Source organism: Erithacus rubecula (genome assembly GCF_903797595.1).
Source record: "Erithacus rubecula genome assembly, contig: scaffold_641_arrow_ctg1, whole genome shotgun sequence".
NCBI lineage: Eukaryota > Metazoa > Chordata > Aves > Passeriformes > Muscicapidae > Erithacus > Erithacus rubecula.
The window spans coordinates 41,639-53,634 of NW_027635698.1; the positions used below are offsets into that span (position 1 = coordinate 41,639).

At 47.7% G+C, this 11,996-nt stretch overlaps 1 protein-coding gene and 2 long non-coding RNA genes across 3 annotated transcripts in view; all 3 read right to left on the reverse strand.

Moving 5' to 3' along the window:
* LOC306816514 (TOG array regulator of axonemal microtubules protein 2-like) overlaps positions 1 to 5,800 on the reverse strand; it is a gene marked incomplete at its 5' end in the record, with an annotated part of 28,046 nt that extends 22,246 nt beyond the window's left edge. The window contains 5 exons of the mRNA XM_079332955.1: positions 55 to 259; positions 1,611 to 1,714; positions 2,674 to 2,791; positions 3,978 to 4,130; positions 5,643 to 5,800. Coding sequence (XP_079189081.1) covers positions 55 to 259; positions 1,611 to 1,714; positions 2,674 to 2,791; positions 3,978 to 4,130; positions 5,643 to 5,800 — 738 coding nt within the window. The remainder of the gene's footprint in view (positions 1 to 54; positions 260 to 1,610; positions 1,715 to 2,673; positions 2,792 to 3,977; positions 4,131 to 5,642) is intronic.
* Positions 5,801 to 5,806: 6 nt separating this feature from the next.
* On the reverse strand, positions 5,807 to 8,279 carry LOC306816515. Its single transcript, XR_013777694.1, has 3 exons — positions 8,220 to 8,279; positions 6,627 to 6,732; positions 5,807 to 5,878 (listed from the first exon to the last, which is right to left on the reverse strand). It is a non-coding gene; the product is annotated as an uncharacterized lncRNA (long non-coding RNA).
* Positions 8,280 to 8,298: 19 nt separating this feature from the next.
* LOC306816516 lies at positions 8,299 to 11,872 on the reverse strand. The gene is made up of 3 exons (XR_013777695.1): positions 11,726 to 11,872; positions 10,464 to 10,628; positions 8,299 to 8,352 (listed from the first exon to the last, which is right to left on the reverse strand). It is a non-coding gene; the product is annotated as an uncharacterized lncRNA (long non-coding RNA).
* Positions 11,873 to 11,996: the final 124 nt, after the last annotated feature.

Sequence of the window (11,996 nt, forward strand, 5' to 3'; positions counted from 1 at the left end):
CTACAAGTTGGGAGAGGAGCTAAAGGGAAGGAACAGTGAAGATACCCTACATACTTGGACAATGTTAGTGGCGACAAGCTTGGGGCTGCTTTTGCACAGGTCTAGGAGGAGTGCCACTCCTTCCATCCGTGCCTCAAACCCCTTGGCCTCCAGGAGATCGTAAAGCTTCTGGAGCGTCTCCGTTTCATCCCTGGCTGGAGGTAACGTGACCTGGGCTTTTGGACGCTGTAGGAGGCATCCATCAGAGGTCGACTTCACCCTGGAAATAAAATCAAATTCTGACTTGTTGGTTATATCTGGTAATATCTGCCAGTAATTGTGAGCAAAACATCTAGAGGAGCTTTCCTAATCATGTGATCTCAAGTTAGAAAATCATGAGACTCTGAAAAACAATGTGGACCTCATAACAATCATTATGGGAGACTGCAAGTAACATTCTCGCCAGTGCTTACTCAGGAAAACCAAGGATGAGATGCATCTGATCTATCTTCAGATGGCTTCCCAAGCACACAGGTCACATTGTGGTGTGGGGAAAGAGAGACACTACTGCCAAGTTTAAATGCCTCCTCATACAGGAGGTGTGTGTCTTATAATAAGAAAACTCATTACTCCAGAGAAGTGTCTCTGCACCAGGCATGACAATCTGGAACAGGAGCTCAGATACATCTGAGCAGATGAACAGGGGCATATCTGAAGGATCTAGAAAATCAGTAACAGAGATAAAAAGAGAAGCCAGACATCCCAGCACTACGCTCACATTAAGTTTGTTTTCCTAGAGACTAGATGCACAGCTAAACATACGCACTGGGAACAATTTTGGATCAACCTGCCTCTTCCATGAGCATGGGAAGGTTCTAGCTATGCTACCGAGACATGTGATCACTTTCCTGCCACCCCTGAGCATGACAGAGCTAAATATATCCTCTCTGTTATCAGAGGAGAACAAGTACAAGTAACTCTGTCATTGGCATGAAGAGACAGCAAGGACCAAATCCCTGTCTGAAATGCAGATTGCAGCACAGGGGGAAATCAACCAAACATCCTGTCCATCAAGCAAATTATTTGAAGGACAGGAATATCAAGACAGAATTGAGACATCTGTTGACCAAAGCTGCTCAGGAATTGCCTTGCTACTTACAACTCAAACTTGGTACTGTTTGAGGGTAAGAAAACTATGATTCAGCCAGGCCAAACCACTTGCATGGGAACTGCTTGTTTGGGGAACGGCATCTTGCTTCTAGACTGGGACTTTTCATCAAAACACCCAGCTGAAAAACACTCCACTCAGATACAATAAAACCCGGGTTGAATTTACTTGTCTCATATCTCTGCGGCAGAGATACGGCCCTCTCCTAGCTTGCACAACACTGCCCTTGCCACTGCTATGATTTTTCTGAGCTGCAACCAGTGGGTGTCTTTTTGTCACCTAATTTTTGTGGAAACTCCTCCAGAGAAGTTTGTTCAGTGTAATGCAGAAGTAGACATTATCATGGGGCATGTGTAGGGAAAGGAAACAATCTCTGGCCATCTCTGCCAGAAAGATTTTCCTGAGGAAAAGACATGTCCAGCCTGTCATGTGCTTTGTCACATCTAACAGAAGTGCCCAGTACCGCTGACTAGAAGGCAATGTGGTCTGGGGCTGCTTGGAGCCATCACTCCTCTTCTTCACAGGGCTCTTTACAGAGGGGAGTTCACCCTTCTGCTCTTCCATCCCCTACAAAGACAGAGAGAAACCGCATGGATCTTTAGAATATAAAATAGGAAATTCCCTGTTGAAAACACAAGTTAGAACCAGGATCACTACTACCAAGGCTTAGGGAAACATTTCCTAACTTACAGAAGGAAACAGGCCAGAGATTCAGTGATGCCAACTCTTTGTTTGCAATAGCCCAAGAAAGGTTATGGGCGCTGCCATACTGAGCAGCAGTTTAAAATCCCAAACTCATGAGTCTTGAGCATAAATGGGAATAATGCAAACTGGTAGGCAACGAGTGTTCTTACAGAAAGCAGCAGAAAAATTTGAACTCTTTGGGTTGAGAGGTGTTCCATTGTGTTGGAAGGTAGTTCAGTTCAACCTGGCTCTCCCTGTTCCTGCACAAAGGCACTCCCTTTTATTATGCAGATAAAAAAGAATAAAAAATTCCCTCCCAAACAAACAAATAATTTTGCACCGGATGGTGCTGAATTCACCAAGCTTCTTCCAGCTCCACAGTTTTTGACAGGAGGGCAATATTCCCAGAAGACAGACAGTAATTGTAGTAATTAGGATCGATTTGCACATTTTTTGCAGTTTTGGAAATGTTGTTGGCACTGCTGCTTCCAATGTCTTTTGCACACACTCTTATCTTCAGAAGCACCATTCTCACTTAATTGCTTTACTGGGGGCACAGTAGGGAGGGCGCAGAGGGGGGTTACCCTTAAATGTAAACCCATTTTCTCCTCTTCCCCTTTCCTGTTTGTGACCAATATTCAAAATATTCAAAAGCCCACTTTTTCCCGAATAATATCAGTTCCTCTGTGGTCTGCAGATGAACAGGGATTAACAGCTCATTCCCAGGAGCAAAATGGTTCAGCAGAAGAGGAATGATATAAAGACAGGTTTGGTATGTTTGATCTCCTATTAGCAATGGCAATACTTGCAGAAAGGAGACATTTCTCCTGCCAAACACTTACTCTCTTCTTCATTCTTTTCAGAATATCTTCCAGGTCACGGGCAGGAACGGATCGCTCCAAAAGCATTTTACCTTCTTGGTGATTCAGCAACATCTTCACCATCTCCTGTCCATAATGCCTATGGAAAGATGGAAGGAAGGCGAAGGAAGGCAAAGGAAGGAAGGAAGGTGAAGGAAGGAACGAAGGCAGGAAGGAAGGAAGGAAGGCAGGCAGGAAGGCAGGAAGGAAGGCAGGAAGGAAAGCAGGAAGGAAGAAAAAGAAAGAAAAGTGAACAAACAAATGAAGACTGTTAGCAGAAGAGGCTGATACCTTAAATTCATCAGGTGCAATCCTTGCATAAGAAGGCATTGCCTACTCAGTAAAGAGAGAAAGAAAAACACCATTTCATTCTGAAACTGTGGGTGTGCTCCTGAGTAATCAAAGGATCCCACAGAGCATGGAAACCCATCTGCTTTGTTATAAGATCCTATTAGCAGTGCCTTGCTGCCATTGCACAATAATTTGCCTTTCTTTAACTGTCAGGGAAGCCAGAACAAAACATCTCATGCTTCCTATTAATAATTCTATACTATATGTATGCACAGGGGTACTAGTTTCTCTTGTGTCCTTGGCAGCTATTAATGGGAATTTAATAATCAAATTAAGGGAATTTGGTGGTTTGGGTTGATTTTGCCACTAGGAAACCACAGTTTTCTTCAAGAAATTTGGAAGTCATCGAGCCACAGATAACAGTATTCTAGAAATTTGCAGAAGAGGTTTAGAAAGACTGAATACATTGGCTAAAGAGCCTTGAAATATTTCTAGGAAAGCCTTAAGTTAATGAGAAATAGATGTTTGGATCCTTCAGAGAAGAACATTAGACAACACTTTGCCTTTGTATTGTGCACCTAAGACCAAAGAAAACTGTTTGACTGGCTAATCGGAGCTCTTTTGATCTCAGGAAGAATCCTTCAAGTTACAGGAAGTTGGCAATGCTCCTTCTTGCTGGACAACCTCAGATTACCCAGTAGTCACTTCCACAGGCAACCCAGAGCAGTGGTCACAGCACCAAGCCTGACAGAGCTGGAGAAGCGTTTGGACAATGCTCTGGGGCACATGGAGTGACCCTTGGTGTATCCTGTCCATGGCCGGGAGCTGGACTCGATGACCCTGATGGGTCCTTTCCAACTCAGGGTATTCTATGATTCTGTGGCCCTTACCCACACAGTGACAATATTTCCTGTGGTTTCCACTCTTGTGGTTTTACCTTTACAGACAGACCCTGACAGTTTTCCTGTGCTAGGAGGTGAACTGAAGATGGTTACCTTGTGTCCTGGTGACGGTCCTGAGCCAGTGTCCCTGCCGCGTGCACCAGCCTCCCAGCCCCGGCTGTGCCTGCGAGCTCCGTGACTCCAATTCTCTCCAGCAAGGACAGCAGCAGCTCGGCCGCACACTTCCGCACCTGCACGTGGCGGCTCCTGGGAAGGGAGAGCAAACACTGGGGCACAGGGACAAGGAGCAACAGCAGCACAGGCCTGGCCAGAGCGAGCTCCCTGTCATTGCTGGGGGAAGGAGGCCTGGGCTTTCCCTGACACTTTAGACACCTATAGAAGCTTCTGTCCTCAGATAAACCCAAAGTTAGCATTGCACACAAGGACTGCCTGCAAGGAAGAGGGAGGAATTCAGTCTCCCTGCACTATGTGATACTCAATTTCTGTCCCACAATTTACTCTGAGAAAAATTAAAGACAGAGATCACATATGAATTCTTTAGAAATGAAAGGCAATTCATGCTGACCCATCAGAGGGCACCAACTACACAGAGCTTCAGCAGGACTGAGGCTCTTTCCAGCCATTTATCCCCAAATCTGCAGACCTCTGGAAAAATAAAAGACAGGGGAAACACGCTGTGGGCCGTGAAGTTGCAGAATATAAAGCAATGCAGCCTGTTTCTTCTGTGAGGCTTGGCAAGGGATACATCTGAATGTTTTACACTATTTCAAAACTGAGGAAAGAGTGGCAGTCATTTTAGCCAGGTTGTCCTGTTCTAGAGAGTGTCTTTTGGCAATTATCAGGCCCAACACTCAAGGAAGCATTTGCATTAGCTGTTGCATAGCATTTGGCTTGTGAAGCTGTCTGTAAAATGATTCATCATCTCAAGGCTAACATGAAACACCAGTTTGAATTGGAAGTAGAGCTTAAAGGCCAGGACAGTCATACAAGACTCCTTTTCGCAGGAGCTGCACCTGCTGTGCAGGCTGTGCCACACCCAGCACATTCTCCCCCCATGTGCTCCACGGCCCAGCAAGTATCCTTCTTATTTATTAAGTTAAGGGCATAATGAGGTTTCATGATTTTTCTCAGGGCCTCTGTGGTTAGTACTGTAAAATATCAAAGAGCGCTCACAGCTGCAATTGCAATTGTCCCTTTTCCCACAAAAGCAGGAGGCTCTATCCTTAGGCTTTGCAGGCACTTTCACTTCCCCACCATTCACCACATTTAGGCAACTCTGACAGACTGGGAGAACTCCAGGAAGCAGCAGGAAGCTGAGTCATAGGAGGTTTAGGTTGGATATCAGGAAAAGGTTTTTTACCCAGAGGGTGGTTGGGCACTGCAACAGGCTCCCCAGGGCAGTGGTCACAGTACCAAGCCTGACAGAGTTCAAGAAGCATTTGGACAACAATCTCAGGCACATGCTGTGACCCTTGGGGGTGTTTGTGCAAGGCCAGGAGCTGAACTCAATGATCCTGATGGGGCCCTTCCAACTCCCCATATTCTACAGTTCTGTGATCCTGAGAACACATGGGCTGCAGGAGGGCAGAAATAAGGGCCAAGAGGAAAGAAACGAGGAGGACTGGAGAATCCAGTCACTGAGCTGACAGAAGATGCAGGATGCAGGATCCTTTCCTCCCACCATTCCCATTCTTTCTCTCATCCCTTGTCCCACCTGCACGCTAGAAGGCGAAGAATATCACTACAAGAAGAACCTACCTGATTCCACTGTCCAGGAGAGAAGTCATTGCTCGTGCAGGAGTCACATTCTCCACCATGATCTTCAGGGTCTGGCTGGCTGCTTTCTCAACAAACTCTGGGGAGTTACGCAGCATCCGGAGAATGACCCGAACCACCTCATCCACCTCAGAGTCCATGTCGTGCTTCAAGGTGGCAAAAAACTCTCCCAGAGTGACAATGGCCGAGTAGGACACCTTTGACCGGAGGTTGGTCACCTGGGGAAGTCATAAGGGGAAACATAACAATCACTTTGAAAAGGAAACCAGTTGCCTTAGACAAAAGTCCCAGAAGATGACATGTCCCACTGTGTCCACAGGAACATAAAAGCACAATAAGAGCAAAAGAGCACAAGCACAGAAAGGAACTTACTCTGGCACCAATTTCTGGCCTCAGACCTGCTTAGTGAAGGCCTAAAACTAAAAATTTCACTAAAGTGATTTACTTAACCCTTCTATAATGTCAATTGCTTTGATTTTAGGCCCTTGTATTTGAAAAACAAAGAACCAAATAAAAGCAAGGGCTGCTTTCAAACCATAAAGGCACAAGCCATAAGGATAAAGAGTCATGTGCTCCTGTTCAAAAAAGCAACACCAGCAGTTGAAGCACTCAGCCAGGAAACTGAAAACACAGACTCAGGTCTACAGACTAATTTGCAGTGTTGAATTACAGCTCAGGCAAAGATTTTGACTCTGGCAAGTAATATAATTAGTATATCTGCTTCTGCATGTGCACATTTCATTATAATGGCAGATGACCCAAAGATAAGTGTCAGATACCTGACCTACCAGTAAATACAGCTACTTGTGCACACAGATCCTATAGATAGCTGACAGACATTAGAAATATAAGGTGTAAAAACAGAAATGAAGGCAGTCCCTGAGCACACATGGAGATGAACAATCACATATCTACTCAACACACTGTGCATGAAGTACAGGGGACAATCCAGAACAATGTTCTCACCTCACTGATAACTGCCAAGCAAATGTCATGAAGTCTTGAAAGCAGGACTTCTGAATGGGACCCAGCCAGGTGTTTGAGGCTGACAAGTCCCTTCTCCTTCATCTCCCTGAAAGGCAAGTACCAAAAAGATTTATTTTTCTCTCCACCCAAGAACTAGGCAGCACCGTCTCAAATTACCAGCCTGATGGCTCTGTCAAACAATGGGAGGTGCTTTCCAAGGGGTACTTAATGAAATCATTGAGCTCCTTGCCACAGGATGCTGTGGCTGTCAAAAGTGTACAGAAATCCATGAGGCAAATAGAGGGGTTTCAGAGTCTTTATTTATGGCTGTTTTAGAAGATAGCCTTTCTAAAATCTCTGTAGCCATGTCCAGTCCCTATGTCACTGCTTCCTAGAAGCTGTCAGACTGGCCCATGCTGCTGCTCCATGTCACCTCCCTGTACCTGCCCCTAAGACACAATGCCACCAGGCTGTTACTGGGGTATTTTCCTTCTTTGCCAGCCCCAGCAGGCAGCTCAGCAGTGAAAGTCTGCACTGGCACTCTGGAGCTGAATTTCCACTCTACAATCTGGGCCTGTCTGCCACCCATTCCACTCCACCTCTGCATTCCCCAAAAAAGCAACCGCATGACCCAGAAGATTCCACACCTGAGCAAGAACAGTTGAAACTCTACCTTTTCCCAAAATCCCCTACCTAAAACAATCCCCACAACAGCAACATGTTACTGAAAAGGTGCAAACAACTCTGTCTCTCAGCAGTTGCTCTGTGCAGGCCCTGAGCTACAGGAAGGTGTGTGAGGTATCAGGGCTGCAACACAGGGCTGGAAACTGATCCCACGGGCACCACTGAGTGTCATCAAAATGACAACCATTAGCACCTAACATTTGTAGGCTTATCACCTCTGTGCTTCCTTCTGTCTGTGTTTAATTGTGGAACACATGGTGAGTATTGACCAAACATATCAGGCCCATATGAAGCAGTGAGAAGGAAAAAGCTGAATCCCAAAAGTGCAAGATTCCTAGAGGATTTCTTTTTCCTTCTCTTCAGACATGTTTCCTTCAGGAGTAATGACAGGCTAAGGGTCTTGAAAGCACAACTCAGACCATTTCTCAGAAAGAAGAACTCCCTGGAGTTGCTTCTGGGACTCACGTGCAGGAGGTCACAGGGAGACCCTGCCACCTGTCATTGCTGTCAGCAGAGGGACAAGAGAGAAATCTTACTCAGTCCCACTGGGCCAGTGCCCCAAGGCACCCAAATCTCTACACTCAGATCTGCTGCCCTCCTGCTTCTGCCTTCAGCCAGCAAATCATCTCATCCCACGGCATCCTCTCTTCCCTCAACATTCCCTTTGCAGCTCCATGGAGCAGCAGGCAAAGCAAGGAAACAGCACAGACCTGCTGCAGCTGGAGTACAGCTGCAGACCAAGGCCAAGAAAAGGCTGCTCTCAAATCTTGATCCTCTCAGTGCCTCTGGAGTGGTTTCCCCAGTGCCCTGTGGCCCTCTGGGCTGTTGGGCCTCAGAGGCACCAGCAAGATTCCCTTCTAACCGTCCTTAGCGCTGAGGGGGAGACAGAGTGAGCGGGGCCTTTCTTACCAGTCATCGCTGCGGAGCTGGGAGAGTGCCTGGAGCAAGGACTGCTGCGGGTCAGGAGAGTCTGTATCCTTGTGCCCATGCCCACGGAGCAGCTCCTCTCGGCGCTGGGCACCAGGGGCCCTCTGCGAGGTCACTGTGAGGAGAGGGTCAGCCCTGAGCGCTGCAGCCCCGGGCAAGGCCCCGCCATGGAGCGGCTGCAGCCCCAGCTCCAGCCAGGGCTCCACGGGCTGCAAATGGCTCTGGCTCAGACACCTCCCTGCTCTCTGCCTCCTTGGGCTCCTTGCTTTCTGACAGCCTCACAGCTGGGCACAGCTCCGGGCTAAACCTGGCCACTGCCCACACAGCCATTGCCAGCTGCCAGGTGCCACAGGCAGCACAGCCAGCGGCAGGTTCCTGAGGCCGCAGAGCTCCCGCTCCTGCCAGACAGGGCCGAGCAGCGGCAATGGCCACCCCAGGAGGGAACCCCAGGGACCTCTCTTGTCCCAGCACCCTGATTCCCCCAGCCCTGAGGACTGAGGCACTGTGCAATCCCTGAGCAAAGACCTGCAGCTGCCTCGTGACTGCACCAAGCCAAGCCGGAACAACCCAACCCTGCTGGGCCCAGCTGAATCCCCATGGAGCAGCAACCAGGGAACAGCCAGAGCTGACCCTTCACCCCTGACAGCGCCTCTGCTCCCACTGACTTCAAGTGTTCTAGACAGCAGGCAGCTGAGTGCACACACATTTTAGCCTACTCTTGAGAAAGGAGTTGTTCATGGATTTTGTTCTTTCCTAGCATCAGGAATCTTTACTTTTTCCAAGGTACACACTGGCTGTATTTCAAAGATGCTGAGGTGAAATTTACTTGCTGTCAAATGAATTTGTGTGCCTAAGCTTTCTTTTGTGGAAAAATGCTATTTCCAGTCTAAAACGTTGATAAAAAAGCCTTCCAAATGCAAACTGAAGATAAAAATACTCAAATACAGATGTAAATTGTTGGCAGACGCACTCTCTTGATAATAATTTCTCCTGGGTTTACCCTAATTGAATTATTTGGAAAGGTAAAAAATTTACAAGGTATGAGAAAAAACAGATGATAAATGCATTTGAAATGAAACCCATTTGTCATCAAAAGCACTGTCAAAATTTCCTGTTGCACACTCAAAAGCTTATTTTCTAATGTGGAGATGAATGCATGTGAGCTGTCTAAAATGATGGAGTATAAATATGGCACAGAATCTAAATGAAGTGCTCTAGACTTGGTAGGGTTTTTGTGATACCTTGCATGTTCTCACAAATTATGGGGGAACTGTAACATCAAAATATTCAGATGGGAACTAATCTGGCTGTCACTGATGTAACCCTGTCACTGACACAGTGATGTCACTGCAGAAGTATGTAGACATCCACATCTAGATTCCATATGAATAGAGAGCCACAGTCAGGCTAGTTCTGGTCAATTCTGAACATGGGAGTAGCATCACTAGAAAAGAGCACTCCAAGTATCATTCCCAGCTCCCTTCTTATCTCACCATACTTGGGATCACAGCACAGGCAGGCTACCCACAAAGGAGAGACAAGAGCCATTAGGGACTGTCTCCTGTGCATTTCCTGCAGGCAACAAACAGCCTGAGAGCACCAGGCAGCCCCTCCTGGCTCTCATCTGCTCCACACGGCCGCTGTATTTGGGTGTGCTGACACAGGAGGCACTGCTTGTTCCCTCTTGGCATTGCAGGCCGTGGGATGGCAGCAGCCAGGAGCCATTGGGCACTTGTGGGAGCAGCAGCACAATGGCACCAAGCCACTGACTGCCATGCAGAGAAAAGCTTTGCTGGGACAGCAGAAAAGCTGGCTGCAGAGCCGGACAGCAGCACAGGCAGAGGGCCCAGATGGTGAGTGGAGAACTGATTGTGGTGGTACTCGTAGGTGCACAGTGAGCACAGCCTGGCACACTGCTCCACAGCTCATCCCTGCAATTACAGCTGCCTCCTGGCACCAGCACTGTACTTTGGACTATCAGGATGGGCAAAAGCCAGAGCTTAGGCCTTTACCACTGCTTTATCCAGCTCAACTTTCCAGTGGATCTCTAAGAACCAACTGCTGCAGTACTACCAAGCTGGAGGAACTCAAAAGTAGATTTCTGTTCATTCTAAGGACAGGCTATGGACCAAAGAGCCCACCTGTGCTGGCTGAGGCAGGAGGCAGTGTGCGCTCCTTGTGATAGAACAACCCGTGTGGGCAAAAGCTGCCATGGAGCAGGCTTACCTGAGGAGTTGCATGGGACAGTGCCTTCCTCATGGATCATAGGCACACTGGGTGGTAAGGGCACCTTGTCCTGCTTCCTCAAGACCTTCTTCTTCTTCAAGGCATTACCAGGGTGTTTTCTCTGAACATTGGAAGCTGTGCCATTGACAGGTGGTAGGCTAAAACCTGCAGGGATCAAAGAGGAGCTTGTAAGTGGAGGGTGCAGGACAGGGTGATGATGCAATGGGCCAGAAAACTTGCTGGAGCTGGGTATCATGACTTTGTTATCCCAAAGTAGAATGCTGGCACACTAACATGGGACAAGGACCACAGAATCAAAGAATCTGAGAAGAGTTTGGATTGGAAGGCCCCTTTAACCACCATCTAGTCCAAACCCTGGGAGCAGGACATTTTCATCTATATCAGGTTCCTAGAACCCCTAGAAAACTGGCCTTGAATGCCTTCAAGGATGGATCAACAACAGCTTCTGTGGGCACACCTTTCCAGCATTTCATCACCTTCATAATAAAAAATTCTCCCTAATATCTAATCTAAATCTACCCTTTTCTAGTTTAAAACCAAACTGCAGTGATGCTTCCCCTAAGAAACAAGGAAAACCCAGTGTTGCTTTGCTTTTGTTTGCCTGTTTCAGAGGCTGGCTGGGGAAGTTCCCAAAAGAAAGTGCAGCTAACCCTGCGTGATGCCCTGGGGCTGGTTGCTGCCCCGAAGGTCCCTGCTGCTGCCCTCGGGGCAGCGCACACAGTGCTGCAGCCAGAGCCCCCAGCCGGGATTCACTCAGGAACGGGAACGCTGCTGGCTCCTGGGCTACAACAGCAGCACTATCCCGGGGCTCCAGCACAGCTCTGCAGCGCCAGCTGCTCGGCAGGGGCTGGGGGGAGAAGGTTCTCTGGTGTTTCCATTAGAAGGAGTTGAATTTGGTTTATTCCAGGTTGCACCTTGGTTGAAAAGTATTCTTCTGGACTCACCTTCCCTGGAAGCTGCTCTCCAGGAAAGAGTCTGAAGCCCCAGTCGACTTTGCAAGAGGAAATTTTCTACTCTGAAAGACTTTAGAGATGAAGGTGGGAAGCTGATATTCTGTTACTGACTCAGTGAGGCCTTGGGCAAGACACTTCATCTCTCTAGATTTCTCTTTGGGGAATGGAAATCAATCCTATGCAAGCTTCCGCTCAGATGCAAGCAGAACAGCCCCCCAGTCTGATTGCAACACTGTGCAAAGGGCAAGCAAGTGGTCAAAAAGGACCACAAGTGTAAGCAGCACTTACTTGCTTCAGGTGCATCCCCGGGCTCAACTGTCTGTGGAGGCAGCTGCAAGGCTGTTTTCTCTTCTCTCCTTTTCTTCATCTCTTTCTCAAAAACCTCCACATCCTTTGGCTCTAAGTTCTTTTCAGCCAACTTGCACAATGCAGCACGGATCTAGTTGCAATGGAAATACATCACAGACTGTAAGCAGACACACAAACCAGGCACTACACCTCATCAGGAGCACAGAGTCCATAGAGTGCCACAGACTTTAATCTACTCCACATACATTCC